Source organism: Scyliorhinus canicula, chromosome 13 (assembly GCF_902713615.1).
Source record: "Scyliorhinus canicula chromosome 13, sScyCan1.1, whole genome shotgun sequence".
NCBI classification, from domain to species: domain Eukaryota; kingdom Metazoa; phylum Chordata; class Chondrichthyes; order Carcharhiniformes; family Scyliorhinidae; genus Scyliorhinus; species Scyliorhinus canicula.
In genome coordinates, this window is record NC_052158.1 from 65734320 (window position 1) to 65755521 (window position 21202).

Below are 21202 nucleotides of genomic sequence, written 5' to 3' on the forward strand. Positions count from 1 at the left end.
GGCTACCTTCCCGTATCTCGATAACATCACCATCTGCGACCACGACCAGCAGGACCATGACATCAACCTTCAAAAATTCCTCCGAACCGCGAAAATCCTTAATTTAACTTACAATAAGGATAAGTGCGTGTTTAGCACCGCCCGCCTAGCCATCCTTGGCTACGTAGTGCGTAACGGAGTGATGGGCCCCGATCCCGAATGCATGCGCCCCCTGATGGAATTCCCCCTCCCCAACTCCCTCAAATCCCTCAAACACTGCCTGGGCTTCTTATCATATTATGCCCAGTGGGTCCCCACCTACGCCGACAAAGCCCGCCCCCTCATCCAGTCCACCTCCTTTCCCCTGTCGATGGAGGCCCGCCAGGCCTTTAGCCGCATCAAAGCGGATATCGCAAAGGCCACGATGCATGCTATCGACGAGTCCCTCCCATTCCAGGTCGAGAGCGACACGTCCAAAGTTGCTCTAGCGGCCACCCAGAACCAAGCGGGCAGACCCGTGGCCTTCTTCTCCCGGACCCTCCACGCTTCCAAACTCCGGCATTCCTCGGTGGAAAAGGAGGCACAGGTCATAGTTGAAGCTGTGCGATATTGGAGGCACTATCTGGCCGGCAGGAGGTTTACCCTCCTCACAGACCAACGGTCAGTGGCCTTCATGTTCGATAATGCACAGAGGGGCAAGATAAAGAACGACAAGATCTTGCGGTGACGGATCGAGTTGCCACGTACAACTACAATATCTCGTATTGTCCTGGGAAGCTCAACGAGCGTCCCGATGCCCTATCCCGCGGTACCTGTGCCAGCGCACAGATTGACCGCCTCCGCTCCCTCCACACAGACCTCTGCCATCCAGAGATAACCCATTTTTACCACTTTATCAAGACCCGCAACCTGCCCTACTCCGTTGAGGAAGTCAGGACCGTCACCAGGGACTGCCACATCTGCGCAGAGTGCAAACCGCACTTCTACCGCCCCAAGCAAGCGTATCTGATCAAGGCATCCCGCCCCTTTGAACGTCTCAGTATAGACTTCAAGGGTCCCCTCCCCTCCAACAACCGCAACACATATTTCTTGAGTGTTATCGACGAAAACTCCCGCTTCCCTTTCGCCATTCCCTGTCCCGACAAGACCATATCGACCGTCATAAAGGCCCTCCTATCCATCTTCTCCCTGTTCGGTTACCCCGCGTACATCCACAGCGACCGGGGGTCCTCATTTATGAGTGACGAACTGCGTCAATTCCTGCTCAGCAGGGGCATAGCCTCCAGCAGGACGACCAGCTATAACCCCCGGGGTAACGGTCAAGTCGAGAGGGAGAATGGCATCATTTGGAAGACCATCCTGCTGGCCCTACGGTCCAGAGATCTCCCTATCCCCCGTTGGCAAGAAGTCATCCCCGATGCCCTCCATTCAATCCGGTCTCTCCTCTGTACTACCACTAATCAAACACCTCATGAACGTCTTCTTATTTTCCCCAGGAAGTTGTCCTCAGGATCCCCTCTCCCGACCTGGCTGGCCACCCCCGGGCCCATCTTGCTCCGGAAGCATGTGCGGGTGCACAAGTCCGACCCGTTGGTTGAGCGACTCCAGTTAGTCCACGCCAACCCACAGTCTGCGTACGTGGAGTATCCCGACGGTCAGCAGGATACGGTCTCGCTCCGGAACCTGGCACCCGCTGGCGTGCGGCCTTCTTCCCCTGCACCAACACCTCCCCCCCAACCCCAATTCCCCCCAGCGCCCCCCGCGCCCCCACGACCCAGCGCACATGCCCCCTCTCCTCCGATTACAGCGTCTCCACCACCGGCCCGGTGTACGGAGACACATCTACGACCAACGCTCCCGGAGGCAAGGACGACCATCGGCCCGACATCACCGGCTCCACTGTGACGGTCCACCAGAACACCACGGGCACCCGACAGGCTGATCGTGTCCATCTGATGCAACCATGGGACTTGATTGGACTCTATTGTAATATATATTTTTTTGCACCCAACTGTATTCGGTTTTGTTCATTTTTGCCACGAGCCAGTGGGCAGCCCCCATCTTCTCGATTGTCTCTACTCATACCACCAGTCCTCGGCCCCCCCCCTCTCTCTTTTCCCCTTACAACACCCCCCCCCGGCTTCTTTCTCCACAAGGGGTGAATGTGGTGGTATGAATGGGTGCACTGCCATTAGTGCAGAGCACTGGTTTCCCATTGGCTCTAGCTGGTCATGTGCCTCTTGGCTGATTGGCTGGGACTAGTCATGTGACTGCTCACTAATTGGTCGAGAGGCTAGTAGACCCCGCCTCCGAGGCAGGGTATAAGTACCCAGAGTTCCCGGCGGTCGGCCTTTCTCTGTAGTCGACCACCGGGCTAACATCTAGCTGATTAAAGACTAAGTTTGGACCTTCATCGTGTCTCGCGTCCAATTGATGGTACATCACTCTGTCAGCCGTGGTAGTCAGGCTTATAACATTAGGGACCCCTCCAGAGGTTTAAGCAGATCATTCAGCTGCACTCAAATGCAGCACAGAAGAAGCATCGTACTGTCAGAGGGTCAGCACTGAGGGAGCGCTGCTCTGTCAGAGGGTCTGTACTGAGAGAGCGCTGCTCTGTCAGAGGGTCAGTACTGGGGGAGCGCTGCTCTGTCAGAGGGTCAGTACTGAGGGACTGCTGCACTGTCAGAGGGTCAGCACTGAGGGAGCGCTGCTCTGTCAGAGGGTTAGTACTGAGGGAGCGCTGCTCTGTCAGAGGGTCAGTACTGAGGGACTGCTGCACTGTCAGAGGGTCAGCACTGAGGGAGCGCTGCTCTGTCAGAGGGTCTGTACTGAAGGAGTGCTGCACTGTCAGAGGGTCAGCACTGAGGGAGTGCTGCACTGTCAGAGCATCAGTACTGAAGGAGTGCTGCACTGTCAGAGGGTCAGCACTCAGGGAGTGCTGCACTGTCAGAGGGTCAGCACTCAGGGAGTGCTGCACTGTCAGAGCATCAGTACTGAAGGAGTGCTGCACTGTCAGAGGGTCAGCACTGAGGGAGCGCTGCACTGTCAGAGGGTCAGCACTGAGGGAGCACTGCACTGTCAGAGGGTCAGCACTGAGGGAGCACTGCACTGTCAGAGGGTCAGTACTGAGGGAGCACTGCACTGTCAGAGGGTTAGTACTGAGGAAGCACTGCACTGTCAGAGGGCCAGTACTGAGGGAGCACCGCACTGTCAGTGGGTCAGTACTGAGGGAGCGCTGCTCTGTCAGAGGGTTAGTACTGAGGGAGTGCTGCACTGTCAGAGGGTCTGTACTGAGGGAGCGTGCACTGTCAGAGGGCCAGTACTGAGGGAGTGCTGCACTGTCAGAGGGTCAGCACTGAGGGAGCGCTGCACTGTAAGAGGGTCAGTACAGAGGGAGCACCGCACTGTCAGTGGGTCAGTACTGAGGGAGCACTGCTCTGTCAGAGGGTCAGTACTGAGGGAGTGCTGCACTGTCAGAGGGTCAGCACTGAGGGAGTGCTGCACTGTCAGAGCATCAGTACTGAAGGAGTGCTGCACTGTCAGAGGGTCAGCACTCAGGGAGTGCTGCACTGTCAGAGGGTCAGCACTCAGGGAGTGCTGCACTGTCAGAGCATCAGTACTGAAGGAGTGCTGCACTGTCAGAGGGTCAGCACTGAGGGAGCGCTGCACTGTCAGAGGGTCAGCACTGAGGGAGCACTGCACTGTCAGAGGGTCAGCACTGAGGGAGCACTGCACTGTCAGAGGGTCAGTACTGAGGGAGCACTGCACTGTCAGAGGGTTAGTACTGAGGGAGCACTGCACTGTCAGAGGGCCAGTACTGAGGGAGCACCGCACTGTCAGTGGGTCAGTACTGAGGGAGCGCTGCTCTGTCAGAGGGTTAGTACTGAGGGAGTGCTGCACTGTCAGAGGGCCAGTACTGAGGGAGTGCTGCACTGTCAGAGGGTCAGCACTGAGGGAGCGCTGCACTGTAAGAGGGTCAGTACAGAGGGAGCACCACACTGTCAGAGGGTCAGCACTGAGGGAGCGCTGCACTGTCAGAGGGTCAGTACCGAGGGAGTACCACACTGTCAGAGGGTCAGCACTGAGGGAGCGCTGCACTGTCAGAGGGTCAGTACCGAGGGAGTACCACACTGTCAGAGGGTCAGCACTGAGGGAGCGCAGCTCTGTCAGAGGGTCAGTACTGAGGGACTGCTGCACTGTCAGAGGGTCAGCACTGAGGGAGCGCTGCTCTGTCAGAGGGTTAGTACTGAGGGAGCGCTGCTCTGTCAGAGGGTCAGTACTGAGTGACTGCTGCACTGTCAGAGGGTCAGCACTGAGGGAGCGCTGCTCTGTCAGAGGGTCTGTACTGAAGGAGTGCTGCACTGTCAGAGGGTCAGCACTGAGGGAGTGCTGCACTGTCAGAGCATCAGTACTGAAGGAGTGCTGCACTGTCAGAGGGTCAGCACTCAGGGAGTGCTGCACTGTCAGAGGGTCAGCACTCAGGGAGTGCTGCACTGTCAGAGCATCAGTACTGAAGGAGTGCTGCACTGTCAGAGGGTCAGCACTGAGGGAGCGCTGCACTGTCAGAAGGTCAGCACTGAGGGAGCACTGCACTGTCAGAGGGTCAGCACTGAGGGAGCACTGCACTGTCAGAGGGTCAGTACTGAGGGAGCACTGCACTGTCAGAGGGTTAGTACTGAGGAAGCACTGCACTGTCAGAGGGCCAGTACTGAGGGAGCACCGCACTGTCAGTGGGTCAGTACTGAGGGAGCGCTGCTCTGTCAGAGGGTTAGTACTGAGGGAGTGCTGCACTGTCAGAGGGTCTGTACTGAGGGAGCGTGCACTGTCAGAGGGCCAGTACTGAGGGAGTGCTGCACTGTCAGAGGGTCAGCACTGAGGGAGCGCTGCACTGTAAGAGGGTCAGTACAGAGGGAGCACCGCACTGTCAGTGGGTCAGTACTGAGGGAGCACTGCTCTGTCAGAGGGTCAGTACTGAAGGAGTGCTGCACTGTCAGAGGGTCAGCACTGAGGGAGTGCTGCACTGTCAGAGCATCAGTACTGAAGGAGTGCTGCACTGTCAGAGGGTCAGCACTCAGGGAGTGCTGCACTGTCAGAGGGTCAGCACTCAGGGAGTGCTGCACTGTCAGAGCATCAGTACTGAAGGAGTGCTGCACTGTCAGAGGGTCAGCACTGAGGGAGCGCTGCACTGTCAGAGGGTCAGCACTGAGGGAGCACTGCACTGTCAGAGGGTCAGCACTGAGGGAGCACTGCACTGTCAGAGGGTCAGTACTGAGGGAGCACTGCACTGTCAGAGGGTTAGTACTGAGGGAGCACTGCACTGTCAGAGGGCCAGTACTGAGGGAGCACCGCACTGTCAGTGGGTCAGTACTGAGGGAGCGCTGCTCTGTCAGAGGGTTAGTACTGAGGGAGTGCTGCACTGTCAGAGGGCCAGTACTGAGGGAGTGCTGCACTGTCAGAGGGTCAGCACTGAGGGAGCGCTGCACTGTAAGAGGGTCAGTACAGAGGGAGCACCACACTGTCAGAGGGTCAGCACTGAGGGAGCGCTGCACTGTCAGAGGGTCAGTACCGAGGGAGTACCACACTGTCAGAGGGTCAGCACTGAGGGAGCGCAGCACTGTCAGAGGGCCAGTACTGAGGGAGCACCGCACTGTCAGAGGGTCAGTACTGAGGGAGCACTGCTCTGTCAGAGGGTTAGTACTGAGGGAGTGCTGCACTGTCAGAGGGTCTGTACTGAGGGAGCGTGCACTGTCAGAGGGCCAGTACTGAGGGAACACTGCACTGTCAGAGGGTCAGCACTGAGGGAGCACCGCACTGTCAGTGGGTCAGTACTGAGGGAGCACCGCACTGTCAGTGGGTCAGTACTGAGGGAGCGCTGCTCTATCAGAGGGTTAGTACTGAGGGAGTGCTGCACTGTCAGAGGGTCTGTACTGAGGGAGCGTGCACTGTCAGAGGGCCAGTACTGAGGGAGCGCTGCACTGTCAGAGGGTCAGCACTGAGGGAGCGCTGCACTGTCAGAGGGTCAGCACTGAGGGAGCGCAGCACTGTCAGAGGGCCAGTACTGAGGGAGCACCGCACTGTCAGAGGGTCAGTACTGAGGGAGCACTGCTCTGTCAGAGGGTTAGTACTGAGGGAGTGCTGCACTGTCAGAGGGTCAGTACTGAGGGAGCGCTGCACTGTCAGAGGGTCTGTACTGAGGGAGCGCTGCACTGTCAGAGGGTCAGTACTGAGGGAGCGCTACACTGTCAGAGGGTCTGTACTGAGGGGATGCTGCACTGTCAGAGGGTCAGTACTGAGGGAGTGCTGCACTGTCAGAGGGTCTGTACTGAGGGAGCGTGCACTGTCAGAGGGCCAGTACTGAGGGAACGCTGCACTGTCAGAGGGTCAGCCCTGAGGGAGCGCTGCACTGTCAGAGGGTCAGCACTGAGGGAGCGCTGCACTGTCAGAGGGCCAGCACTGAGGGAGCGCTGCACTGTCAGAGGGCCAGCACTGAGGGAGTGCTATACTGTCAAAGGGTCAGCACTGAGGGAGCGCTGCACTGTCAGAGCGTCAGGACTGAGGGGGTGCTGCACTGTCAGAGCATCAGTACTGAGTGAATGCTGCACTGTCAGAGGGTCAGCACTGAGGGAGCGCAGCACTGTCAGAGGGCCAGTACTGAGGGAGCACCGCACTGTCAGAGCGTCAGTACTGAGGGAGCACCGCACTGTCAGAGGGTCAGTACTGAGAGAGCGCAGCTCTGTCAGAGGGCCAGTACTGAGGGAGCACCGCACTGTCAGAGGGTCAGTACTGAGGGAGCACCGCACTGTCAGAGGGTCAGTACTGAGGGAGTGCTGCACTGTCAAAAGGTCTGTACTAAGGGAGTGCTGCACTGTTAGCGGGTCAGCACTGAGGGAGCGCTGCACACACAGAGGGTCAGCACTGAGGGGGTGCTGCACTGTCAGAGCATCAGTACTGAGTGAATGCTGCACTGTCAGAGGCCAGTACTGAGGGAGCACCGCACTTTCAGAGGGTCAGTACTGAGAGAGCGCAGCTCTGTCAGAGGGTCAGTACTGAGGGAGTGCTGCACTGTCAAAAGGTCTGTACTGAGGGAGTGCTGCACTGTCAGAGGATCAGCACTGAAGGAGTGCTGCACTGTCAGAGGGTCAGTACTGAGGGAGCCCTGCACTGTCAGAGGGTCTGTACTGAGGGAGCGCTGCACTGTCAGAGGGTCTGTACTGAGGGGGTGCTAAACTGTCAGAGGTCAGTACTGAGGGAGCACCGCACTGTCGCAGGTCAGTACTGAGGGAGCAGCGCACTGTCGGAGGTCAGTACTGAGGGTGTGCTGCACTGTCGGAGCGTCTGTACTGAGGGAATACCGAACTATTGGAGGGTCAGTACTTAGGAAGCACTGCACTATCAAATTGTCAGTACTGAGGAAGTGTCACACTATCAGAGGGTCAGGATTGAGGGAACACCACACTATCGGAGGGTCTGTACTGAGGAAGTGTTGCACTTTCAGAGGGTCTGTACTGAGGGAGCACCGCACTTTTGGAGGGTCTGTACTGAGGGAGCGCTGCACTGTCAGTGGGTCAGTACTGAGGGAGCACTGCTCTGTCAGAGGGTTAGTACTGAGGGAGTGCTGCACTGTCAGAGGGTCAGTACTGAGGGAGCGCTGCACTGTCAGAGGGCCAGTACTGAGGGAGCGCTGCACTGTCAGAGGGTCAGCACTGAGGGAGCGCTGCACTGTCAGAGGGTCAGCACTGAGGGAGCGCAGCACTGTCAGAGGGCCAGTACTGAGGGAGCACCGCACTGTCAGAGGGTCAGTACTGAGGGGGCACTGCTCTGTCAGAGGGTTAGTACTGAGGGAGTGCTGCACTGTCAGAGGGTCAGTACTGAGGGAGCGCTGCACTGTCAGAGGGTCTGTACTGAGGGAGCGCTGCACTGTCAGAGGGTCAGTACTGAGGGAGCGCTGCACTGTCAGAGGGTCTGTACTGAGGGGCTGCAGCACTGTCAGAGAGTCAGTACTGAGGGAGTGCTGCTCTGTCAGAGGGCCAGTACTGAGGGAACGCTGCACTGTCAGAGGGTCAGCACTGAGGGAGCGCTGCACTGTCAGAGGGCCAGCACTGAGGGAGTGCTATACTGTCAGAGCGTCAGTACTGAGGGGGTGCTGCACTGTCAGAGCATCAGTACTGAGTGAATGCTGCACTGTCAGAGGGTCAGCACTGAGGGAGCGCTGCACTGTCAGAGAGTCAGTACTGAGGGAGCACTGCACTGTCAGAGGGTCTGTACTGAGGGAGTCCTGCACTGTCAGAGGGTCTGTACTGAGGGAGCGCTGCACTGTCAGAGGGTCTGTACTGAGGGAGCGCTGCACTGTCAGAGGGTCTGTACTGAGGGGGTGCTGCACTGTCAGAGCATCAGTACTGAGTGAATGCTGCACTGTCAGAGGGTCAGCACTGAGGGAGCGCAGCACTGTCAGAGGGCCAGTACTGAGGGAGCACCGCACTGTCAGAGGGTCAGTACTGAGGGAGCACCGCACTTTCAGAGGGTCAGTACTGAGAGAGCGCAGCTCTGTCAGAGGGTCAGTACTGAGGGAGTGCTGCACTGTCAGAAGGTCTGTACTGAGGGAGTGCTGCACTGTCAGAGGATCAGCACTGAAGGAGTGCTGCACTGTCAGAGGGTCAGTACTGAGGGAGCCCTGCACTGTCAGAGGGTCAGAACTGAGGGAGAGCCTCATTGTCAGAGAGTCAGTACTGAGGGAGTGCTGCACTGTCAGAGGGTCTGTACTGAGGGAGCGCTGCACTGTCAGAGGGTCTGTACTGAGGGGGTGCTAAACTGTCAGAGGTCAGTACTGAGGGAGCACCGCACTGTCGCAGGTCAGTACTGAGGGAGCAGCGCACTGTCGGAGGTCAGTACTGAGGGTGTGCTGCACTGTCGGAGCGTCTGTACTGAGGGAATACCGAACTATTGGAGGGTCAGTACTTAGGGAGCACTGCACTATCAAATTGTCAGTACTGAGGAAGTGTCACACTGTCAGAGGGTCAGGATTGAGGGAACACCACACTATCGGAGGGTCTGTACTGAGGAAGTGTTGCACTTTCAGAGGGTCTGTACTGAGGGAGCACCGCACATTTGGAGGGTCTGTACTGAGGGAGCGCTGCACTGTCAGAGTCTGTACGGAGGGAGTGCTCCCCTGTCAGAGGGTCAGTACTGAAATGAAATGAAATGAAAATCGCTTATTGTCACGAGTAGGCTTCAATGAAGTTACGGTGAAAAGCCCCTAGTCGCCACATTCCGGCGCCTGTTCGGGGAGGCTGTTACGGCTGGTACTGAGGGAGCACCGCACTGTCAGAGGGTCTGTATTGAGGGAGTGGAGTGCGGCACTATAAGAGGGTTAATACTGAGGGAGTACTACACTGTTAGAGAGTCAGTACTGAGGGAGATCTGCACTGTGGGAGGGTCAGTACTGAGGGAGTGCGGCACTGTCAGAGGGCCAGTACTGAAGGAGTGTTGCACTGTCGGTGGGTCAGTACCAGGGAACACCACACTGTTGGAGGTCAGTACTGAGGGAGCGTCGCACAGTCGGAGGGTTAGTATTGAGGGGTTCTTCACAGTTGGGCTGGTTTAGCTCACTGAGCTAAATCGCTGGCTTTTAAAGCAGATCAAGCAGGCCAGCAGCACGGTTCGATTCCCGTACCAGCCTCCCCGGACAGGCGCCGGAATGTGGCCACTAGGGGCTTTTCACAGTAACTTCATTGAAGCCTACTCATGACAATAAGCGATTTTCATTTCAATTTTCATTTCATTCAGTTAGAAGGATGAACTGCACTTCAGATGAAACAAGTAATTAATACTCAGTCTGACTTCTGTAAGCAAGATCCCATGTCACTAATCAATATCCTGGTAAATGTGTATCCCTCAATCTTTGTCATTTTAACACGTATCATATTGCTCTTGTGAGATCGTACTGTGCTCAAATTTGTTGCCCTGTTTCTTACATTAATGACCGCACTTCAGATTTATTTCACTGGCTGTAAAGCAATCTGAGATTATGAAAGGTGTATTATGAATGGAGATCCTTTCCATCTCTCATAGCCTCTGTGTCGTCACTTACATCTCTCTTCTTCTTCCGATAGCTCTTCCGAATCAGCATTCCCCTGGTGTACGCCTGGATAATGGTCAGAGCTTCCAGCCGTTTGCTTTGGTTTTGTCGAATCAGGTACCCGCGACACAGTGCCTGGAACAGGATCATCCTTCTGCGGGTTTCCTCATATTCTTTAGCAATTTTCCGGGAGTGATATAATGCCTGTAATCTCAGCAAACCATGCCTGCACTGGAGCAGAAAATCACAATCTTCACAAACAAATGCACGCCTAGGCTCCACATGGCATTAGAGAACCATTAGCCCATTCTGTCAGTACTAACCCTTGCCAAGAGTAATCCAATGTCTCACACCCTCCCCATAGCCCTCTATTAATTCCAAACTAATCCCACTGACCCGCTCTCTCCCCATAGCCCTGTATCAATTCCAAACTAATCCTACAGACCCGCTCTCTCCATAGCCTTGTGTTAACCCCAAAGTAATCTCACTGCACCGCTCTCTCCCCCCAGCCCGGTATCAATTCCAAACTAATCCCACTGCACCGCTCTCTCCCCCCAGCCCTGTATCAATGCCAAACTAATCCTACAGACCCGCTCTCTCCATAGCCCTGTATCAATGCCAAACTAATCGAACTGCCTTGCTCTCTCCCCATAGCCCTGTATCAATGCCAAACTAATCCTACAGACCCGCTCTCTCCATAGCCCTGTATTAACCACAAACTAATCGCACTGCCTTGCTCTCTCCCCCCAGCCCTGTATCAATGCCAAACTAATCCTACAGACCCGCTCTCTCCATAGCCCTGTATCAATTCCAAACTAATCGCACTGCCTTGCTGTCTTCCCATAACCCTGTATCAACCAAAACTAATCCTACAGACCCGCGCTCTCCATAGCCCTATATCAATCCCAAACTAATCCAACTGGCCCGCTCTCTCCCCATAGCCCTGTATCAATCCCAAACTAATCCAACTGGCCCGCTCTCTCCCCATAGCCCTGTATCAATCCCAAACTAATCCAACTGGCCCGCTCTCTCCCCATAGCCCTATAATAATCCCAAACTAATCCCACTGGCCTTCTCTCTCCCCATAGCCCTGTATCAATCCCAAACTAATCCCACTGCACCGCTCTCTCCCCATAGCCCTGTATCAATCCCAAACTAATCCAACTGGCCCGCTCTCTCCCCATAGCCCTGTATCAATCCCAAACTAATCCAACTGGCCCGCTCTCTCCCCATAGCCCTATATCAATCCCAAACTAATCCAACTGGCCCGCTCTCTCCCCATAGCCCTGTATTAATCCCAAACTAATCCAACTGGCCCGCTCTCTCCCCATAGCCCTGTATCAATCCCAAACTAATCCAACTGGCCCGCTCTCTCCCCATAGCCCTGTATCAATCCCAAACTAATCCCACTGCACCACGCTCTCCCCTTAGCCCTGTAACAATCCCAAACTAATCCCACTGCACCACGCTCTCCCCATAGCCCTGTATCAATCCCAAACTAATCCAACTGGCCCGCTCTCTCCCCATAGCCCTATAATAATCCCAAACTAATCCAACTGGCCTGCTCTCTCCCCATAGCCCTGTATCAATCCCAAACTAATCCCACTGGCCTGCTCTCTCCCCATAGCCCTGTGTCAATCCCAAACTAATCCCACTGCACCACGCTCTCCCCTTAGCCCTGTAACAATCCCAAACTAATCCCACTGCACCACGCTCTCCCCATAGCCCTGTATCAATCCCAAACTAATCCAACTGGCCCGCTCTCTCCCCATAGCCCTATAATAATCCCAAACTAATCCCACTGGCCTGCTCTCTCCCCATAGCCCTGTATCAATCCCAAACTAATCCCACTGCACCACACTCTCCCCATAGCCCTGTAATAATCCCAAACTAATCCCACTGGCCTGCTCTCTCCCCTTAGCCCTTTATCAATCCCAAACGAATCCCACTGCACCGCTCTCTCCCCTTAGCCTTTTATCAATCCCAAATGAATCCCACTGCACCACGCTCTCCCCATAGCCCTGTATCAATCCCAAACTAATCCAACTGGCCCGCTCTCTCCCCTTAGCCCGGTATCAATCCCAAACTAATCCCACTGCACCGCTCTCTCCCCTTAGCCCTTTATCAATCCCAAACTAATCCCACTGCACCGCTCTCTCCCCATAGCCCTGTATCAATCCCAAACTAATCCCACTGGCTCGCTCTCTCCCATAGCCCTGTATCAATCCCAAACTAATCCCACTGCACCGCTCTCTCCCCTTAGCCCTTTATCAATCCCAAACTAATCCCACTTGCCTGCTCTCTCCCCATAGCCCTGTATCAATCCCAAACTAATCCCACTGCACCACGCTCTCCCCTTAGCCCTGTAACAATCCCAAACTAATCCCATTGCACCACACTCTCCCCATAGCCCTGTATCAATCTCAAACTAATCCCACTGCACCATGCTCTCCCCTTAGCCCTTTATCAATCCCAAACTAATCCCACTGCACCACGCTCTCCCCTTAGCCCTGTAACAATCCCAAACTAATCCCATTGGCCCTCTCTCTCCCCATAGCCCTGTATCAATCCCAAACTAATGCCACTGTCCCACTCTCTCCGTATGTTAATATATCTCAAAGTAAAATGACAACTTTCATTTATATGGCATAACATTGCAAAACCTCCCAGAGCACTTCACAGGATGGTTATGGAACAAGATTTGACACTGGGACACAGATGGCGATATTCGGGCAGATTCCTAGGGAGCTGAATGCACATTCACTGAGGATGGAGCGATTAAACGCAGGGTTGTGTAAGAGGCCAGAATTGGGGCCGTTCAGAGATCTCAGAGGGTTATAGAGCTGGAGGAGGTTACTTAGTATCCGGCCGAATCCCACTTTCTGTAGCCCTGGAGGTGACTGCACCTCAACAGCATATTTCAGCATTTTTAACTGCTGAGCGTGTGTCTGCCTCCACCATTCTTTCCAGCAGTGAGTTTCTGAGTCCCAATACCCTCTGGATGGGAAACATTCCCCACAACTCCCATCTAACCCGTCTGCCAATTGCTTCACATCTATGTCCTTAGTTATTGACTTCTCTGTTGAAGGATATAGGGCCTTCCTAGCCACTCTATTTTGGACCACTTATCATTTTATACATCTCAATAAATCTCCCCTCAGGGTTGGGGGAGAAGAAAAATATCAGCCATGATCGAATGGCGGAGCAGACACGGTGGGCTGAGTGGCCTAATTCAGCTCCTATGTCTTTTGGTCTTATGGTTAGCACCCTCGTGCCCTGGAGAAACTCTGATAGGATGCTGTCAATATCGGATGAGGAAATTACCAATTGGTATTTCTTGCGACACTGGGATCCTCTCCAGTGACTCTGGATCATACAGGCTGCATTCTTCTGTCTCAAGAAGTTCTTCCTATAAAAGCAACAACAGAACAAAAATGTCAAAGTAAAAACCACTGCAACTTTCCAAACAGATTCAATGCTTTGTTCTGTCTGATTTCATCCTGTGTGCCCCTGTTTAGCTATTGGTCATTACTCAACCGAACATCTGGAGGTGAGAGTTCTCTCCTCCAGGCAGTGAGCGGGGCTGGACCATCCAGACCGACCAACCAGACTGACCGTCCAGACCAACCGTCCAGATCATCAACCAGACCAACCAACCAGACTGACCGTCCAGACCAACCAGACTGACCGCCCAGACCAACCAATCAGACTGACCGCCCAGACCAATCAACCAGACTGACCGCCCAGACCAATCAACCAGACTTACCATCCAGACCAACCAATCAGACTGACCGCCCAGACCAATCAACCAGACTGACCGCCCAGACCAATCAACCAGACTGACCATCCAGACCAACCAACCAGACTGACCGCCCAGACCAATCAACCAGACAGACCGTCCAGACAGACCGTCCAGACAGACCGTCCTGACCAACCAACCAGACTGACCGCCCAGACCAACCAACCAGACTGACCGCCCAGACCAATCAACCAGACTGACCGTCCAGACCAACCAACCAGACTGACCGCCCAGACCAACGAACCAGACTGACCGCCCAGACCAATCAACCAGACTGACCGTCCAGACCAACCAACCAGACTGACCGCCCAGACCAACGAACCAGACAGACCGTCCAGACAGACCATCCAGACAGGTAGTCAGCCCATTCAGACAAAACATCCATTGAGACAGACCGTCCAGACAGACCGTCAGACAGACCGTCCAGACGGACCGTCCAGTGAGACCACCCAGACAGACTGACCAGGCCAACCGTCCAGACAAACTATCCAGACAAACTGTCCAAAAAGACCATTTAGACAGGCTATCCAGGCAAGTTATCCATCCAGGGAGACCGCCCAGACCGACCGCCCAGACCGACCGCCCAGACCGACCGCCCAAACCAACCGCACAGACCGACCGCCCAGACCAACCGCACAGACCAACCGTCCAGACAGACCGTCCAGACCAGGGGTGGGAAAACTACGGCCCGCAGGCCGTATGCGGCCCGCAAAAGGTATTTCTGCGGCCCACCAAGTCATTAAAAAAAAATTTATTTAAAAAAAAAAAAATTTTTTTTAAAAAAAATTTTTTTTAAGGTTAATGTGGGGGGGCTGTTGGGTTACTTACTGGTTTAGGGTGGATACGTTGACTTGAGTAGGGTGATCATTGCTCGGCACAACATCGAGGGCCGAAGGGCCTGTTCTGTGCTGTACTGTTTTATGTTCTATATGAGGCGCCCAGAATCATAACCGGGTGAAGTAATTATTTTACTTAATATACTACGCGGCCCTTTGTGAATTGTGAATTTCTGAATGTGGCCCTTGCACGGAAAAGTTTGCCCACCCCTAGTCCAGACAGACCATCCAGACAGACCAACCAGACAGACTGTCCAGACAGACCATCCATACAGACCACCCAGACAGACCATCCAGGCAGACCATCCAGACAGACCGTCTAGACAGACTGTCCAGACAGACCATCCAGACAGACTACCCAGACAGACCACCCAGACAGACCACCCAGACCGACCGCCCTTCCGACCGTCCCTACCAACCGTCCAGACCGACCGGACAGACCACTCAGACAGGCTATACATACAAGCCATCCATACAGACCGCCCTGACAGACCATCCCTACAGACAGTTCAGATGGACCATCCAGACAGCCCGTCCAGACAGACCATTCCTACAGACCGTCCAGACAGACCATCCAGACAGCCCATCCAGTCAGACCGTCCAGAGAGACCGTCCAGAGAGACCGTCCAGACAGACCATCCAGACTGCCCACCCAGACAGACCACCCAGACAGACCACCCAGACACACCATCCAGACAGACCGTCCAGACAGACCATCCAGACAGACCATCCAGACAGACCGTCCAGACAGACCGCCCAGACCGACCACCCAGACCGACCACCCAGACCGACCACCCAGACACACCATCCAGACACACCATCCAGACAGGCCATCCAGCCAGACCATCCAGACAGACCGTCCAGCCAGACCATCCAGACAGACCGTCCAGCCAGACCATCCAGACAGACCGTCCAGCCAGACCATCTAGATCGGCCTCCAGACAGACCGTCTAGGCAAACAGATCACTATCTTTTGGCTTAACCAATCAAGCACCATGTGCATCAATAGTAAACAGACTCACATAATCAAACACAGAATAACTGAACATTACATCTAGCTGCCTCATAATTCCATACACCTCAATTATGTCACCCCTCCGTCTCCTCTGTTTCACAGCAAACAACTCCAGCCTATCCAATCTTTCCTCATAGTTAAAATACTCCAGTTCTGGCAATACCCTCGTAGCTCTCCTATGCACCCTCTCCACTGCTATCACGTCTGTTCTGGTGGCCAGGACTCTATGCAAGTTGTGGTTTGACTAACGTTCCAGCATCACTCCCGTTCTTGTATTCTGTTGCCTTGGCTAAATAAGAATCGGTGGTGAACACAGGGACACAATGACTGCTAACTTGCTCTGCAGAATGTATTGAAATGGGTACAAAAATAACCTCAGAGTGGAATGGCAATCAAGCCCAAAGCGTTTTGAACACTGGAGTCTGTGCAGTTGTCAGAACCCACCTGTCTTTGAAACCACGCATGACTTTCTGAATCATCAAGGCCTTTGCTGTCAAGATTCTGTCTCGTTCCAGCTCCAGGGCCAAATGGTCATTCTCCTGGAAAGGACACAAAACATTTAGGCTCTGTACAGCACAGAGAGCTCATCCCCGCAGGACTGGGGAGATAAGGAGCGAAGCAGCAGGGATATTGCTGTAGATACGGATGAGGTCAAGGGTTCTGCGAAGTATGCTGTGTTCTATCCGGCTGGAAGGAAAAGAACTCTCCTTGTGCCTCAGGGTCACCTCCCGCCTTCACTAAACCCAGGGACGTCAGGAGGTGAGAATGGGAAAGTTTTATTCTGAACACCTTACAGAGGCTAGAGTAAGTTCAGAAAATATTCATGGTGAATATGGTCAATCTCTTTCCAATACTCTCTGCATTTTATGTGGGAATGTGCTGGTGTAGTGGTAATGTCACTGGACTAGTGATGCAGAGACCTACTTTTCTGGGGCAGAGGTGTAACACCTGCCCCTTTACCGCCTCCCTCCTCGCCATCCAAGGCCCCAACACTCCTTCCAGGGGCAGCAGTAATTTACTGGCACACTGGGGAGACCAAGCACAGAGTGGGTGGTCGCTCTGCAGAACACCTCCGCTCAGTCCGCAAGCAGGACCCTGACCTCCTGCTCGCTTGCCATTTCACGAAACCTGCTCTTGCACGCACATGTCCGTCCTTGGCCTGTTACAATGTTGCAGTGAAGCCCGATACAAGCTTTAGGAACAGCATCTCATCTTCCAATCAGGCAAATTACAGCCTTTTGGATTCAACATTAAGTTAGAACATAGAAAAATACAGCACAGAACAGGACTGTTCTGCAGAGCGACCACCCACTCTGTGCTTGGTCTCCACAGTGTGCCAGTAAATTACTGCTGCCCCTGGAAGGAGTGTTGGGGCCTTGGATGGCGAGGAGGGAGGAGGTAAAGGGGCAGGTGTTACACCTCTGCCCCAGAAAAGTAGGTCTCTGCATCACTAGTCCAGTGACATTACCACTACACCATGATATTGTGCCGAACTTTTGTCCTAGATTCAGAACAAATTAATCTACACTCCATCATTCTACCGTAATCCAATAGCCACTTGAAAGTCCCTAATGGGCAGCACGGTAGCATGGTGGTTAGCATAAATGCTTCACAGCTCCAGGGTCCCAGGTTCGGTTCCCGGCTGGGTCACTGTCTGTGCGGAGTCTGCACATCCTCCCCGTGTGTGCGTGGGTTTCCTCCGGGTGCTCCGGTTTCCTCCCACAGTCCAAAGATGTGCGGGTTAGGTGGATTGGCCATGCTAAATTGCTCGTAGTGTCCTAAAAAGTAATGTTGGGGGGGGGGGGGGGGGGGGGGTTGTTGTTGGGTTACGGGTATAGGGTGGATACGTGGGTTTGAGTAGGGTGATCATTGCTCGGCACAACATCGAGGGCTGAAGGGCCTGTTCTGTGCTGTACTGTTCTATGTTCTATGTTCTAATGTTTCCGACTCAGCTACTTCCACAGGCAGAGCATTCCAAGCCCCCACTACTCTCTGGGTAAAGAACCTACCTCTGACAACCCCCTTATATCTTCCACCATTCACCTTAAATTTATGTCCCCTTGTAATGGTTTGTTCCACCCGGGGAAAATATCTCTGACTGTCTACTCTATCTATTCCCTTGATCATCTTATAAACCTCTATCAAGTCGCCCCTCATCTTTCTCCGTTCTAATGAGAAAAGGCCGAGCACCCTCAACCTTTCCTCGTAAGACCTACTCTCCATTCCAGGCAACATCCTGGTAAGTCTCCTTTGCACCTTTTCCAAAGCTTCCACATCCTTCCTAAAATGAGGCGACCTGAACTGCACACAGTACTCCAAATGTGGCCTTACCAAGGTTTTGTACAGCTGTATCATCACCTCATGGCTCTTAAATTTAATCCCTCTGCTAATGAATGCTAGCACACCATAGGCCTTCTTCATAGTTCTATCCATTTGAGTGGCAACTTTCAAAGATCTATGAACATAGACCCCAAGATCTCTCTGATCCTCTACATTGCCAAGAACCCTACCGTTAACCCTGTATTCCGCATTCATATTTGTACTTCCAAAATGGACAACCTCACACTTTTCAGGGTTAAACTCCATCTGCAACTTCTCAGCCCAGCTCTGCATCCTATTGATGTCTCTTTGCAGCCGACAAGAGCCCTCCTCACTATCCACAACTCCACCAATCTTTGTATCGTCTGCAAATTTACTGACCCACCCTTCAACTCCCTCAGCCAAGTCATTAATGAAAATCACAAACAGCAGAGGATCCAGAACTGATCCCTGCGGTACGCCACTGGTAACTGGGCCCAAGGCTAAATATTTGCCATCCACCACTCTCTGACTTCTATCGGTTAGCCTGTTCGTTATCCAACTGGCCAAATTTCCCACTATCCCATGCCTCCTTACTTTCTGCATAAGCCTACCATGGAGAATCTTATCAAATGTTTTATTAAAATCCATATACACCACGTCCACTGATTTACCTTCATCCATGTGCTTGGTCACCTCCTCAAAGAGTTCAATAAGACTTGTGAGGCAAGACCTACCCCTCACAAATCCGTGCTGACTATCCCTAATCAAGCAGTGTCTTTCCAGATGCTCAGAAATCCTATCCCTCAGTACCCATTCCATTACTTTGCCTACCACCGAAGTAAGGCTAACTGGCCTGTAATTCCCAGGGTTATCCCTATTCCCTTTTTTGAACAGGGGCACGACATTCGCTACTATCCAATCCCCTGGTACCCCTGTTGACAGTGAGGACAAAAAGATCATTGCCAACGGCTCAGCAATTTCATCTCCTGCTTCCCATAGAATCCTTGGATATATCCCGTCAGGCCTGGGGGACTTGTCTATCCTCAAGTTTTTCAAAATGCCCAACACATCTTCCTTCCAAACAAGTATCTCCTCGAGCTTACCAATTTGTTTCACACTGTAAGCCCCCAATAGCAGCAGAGATGTGGAGGAACAGATTGGGAAACAGATTTTAGAAAGGTGCAGAAGTCACAGGGTAGTAGTCATGGGTGACTTCAACTTCCCAAATATTGAGTGGAAACTCTTTAGATCAAATAGTTTGGATGGGGTGGTGTATATCTCCTTCTATATCTCCAACAATATAGCCCCTCTCATTTGTAAATATTGAAGAAAAGTACTCGTTTAAGACCTCTCCTATCTCTTCTGACTCAATACACAATCTCCCGCTACTGTCCTTGATCGGACCCACCCTCGCTATAGTCACTCATATTTATAATATATGTGTAAAAGGCCTTGGAGTTTTCCTTGATTCTACTCGCCACAGATTTTTCATGCCCTCTCTTAGCTCTCCTAATCCCTTTCTTCAGTTCCCTCCTGGCTATCTTGTATCCCTCAAAGGAACTTTGTTTCCACAGCCTTACATAAGTATTCTTCTTCCTCTTAACAAGACATTCAACCTCTCTTGTCAACCATGGTTCCCTCACTCGACCATCTCTTCTCTGCCTGACAGGGACATACATATCAAGGACACGTAGTATCTGTTCCTTGAACAAGTTCCACATTTCAATTGGGTCCTTCCCTGACAGCCTATGTTCCCAACTTATGCACTTCAGTTCTTGTCTGACAGCATCGTATTTACCCTTCCCCCAATTGTAAACCTTGCCCTGTTGCACGCACCTATCCTTCTCCATTACTAAAGTGAAAGGCACAGCGCTGGCCCCGCACCTGCGGGAGATGTTCACAGACTCGCTAGCTAGGGGAACACTGCCACCCACGTTAGCACAGGCCTCAATCTCGCTGATACCTAAGAAAGACAAAGACCCAACGGAATGTGGGTCATACAGACCCACATCCCTGCTGAACGCAGACGCCAAAATACTGGCCAAAATCCTAGCCAAAAGGCTAGAAGACTGTGTACCTGAGGTGGTCACAGAGGACCAGACGGGCTTCGTCAAAGGTAGACAGCTTACCGCGAACATCAGGCGCCTGCTGAACGTGATAATGACCCCCTCCGGGGAGAGAACACAAGAGGTGATCGTCTCCCTGGACGCAGAAAAGGCCTTCGACAGAGTCGAATGGAAATACCTCATAGAGGTACTGGAGCGGTTCGGGCTTGGAACAGGGTTCACCGCTTGGGTAAAGCTCCTATACAACGCTCCCATGGCGAGTGTACGGACCAACAATACCAACTCCCAATACTTCCAGCTGCACAGGGGCACCAGACAAGGATGCCCACTGTCCCCGCTGCTGTTCGCACTAGCAATCGAACCGCTAGCAATCGCGCTCAGGGCAGCAAAAAATTGGAGGGGGATCCGAAGGGGAGGTAGAGAGCAGAGTCTCACTCTATGCGGATGATCTGCTCCTCTATATCTCGGACCCACAAAGCAGCATGGACGAAATCATAGCGCTCCTGAAAGAGTTTGGAGTCTTCTCGGGCTACAAACTCAACATGAGCAAAAGTGAGATCTTCCCAGTACACCCGCAAGGGGGGGGGGGGGGGGGGGGGGGGCAGCGCTAAAGGGCCTGCCGTTCAAACAAGCCCAAAATAAATTCCGCTACCTGGGGATCCAAATAGCCCATGACTGGAAAGGGGTCCACAAATGGAACCTCACCAGCCTGACGGAGGAAGTTAAAAAGGACCTGCAAAGATGGAACACACTCCCGCTCTCCCTCGCGGGGAGAGTCCAGACGATCAAAATGAACGTACTGCCCAGGTTCCTTTTCCTGTTTAGATCCATTCCGATCTACATCACCAAGGCCTTTTTCAAAGCGCTGGACAAACATATCATGGCGTTCGTATGGGGGGGTAAAAATGCTAGGATCCCAAAGAAGGTCATACAAAAAACAAAATCCAGGGGGGGGTTAGCCCTCCCGAATCTACAATTCTACCACTGGGCGGCAACAGCCGAGCGAGTAAGGGGATGGATCCAGGAGCCAGAAGCCGAGTGGGTGCGTGCGGAGGAGGCCTCCTGCATGGGAACCTCCCTCCGGGCCCTCGCCACGGCAGCACTCCCATCCCCACCCAAAAAACACTCCAC

General features: G+C 53.3%; 1 protein-coding gene across 6 annotated transcripts in view; it reads right to left on the reverse strand.

Moving 5' to 3' along the window:
* LOC119976212 (unconventional myosin-VIIa-like) overlaps positions 1-21202 on the reverse strand; it is a 270037-nt gene that overhangs the window by 133981 nt on the left and 114854 nt on the right. For all 6 annotated transcript variants that reach the window (XR_005462884.1, XM_038816529.1, XM_038816530.1 and 3 more), the window contains 3 exons: positions 16149-16243; positions 13379-13463; positions 10067-10285 (listed from right to left, as the gene is read on the reverse strand). Coding sequence is in view for 5 of the 6 variants with exons in the window: in XM_038816529.1 (XP_038672457.1) it covers positions 10067-10285; positions 13379-13463; positions 16149-16243 (399 nt within the window). In the remaining variant the exon portion in view is untranslated. The remainder of the gene's footprint in view (positions 1-10066; positions 10286-13378; positions 13464-16148; positions 16244-21202) is intronic.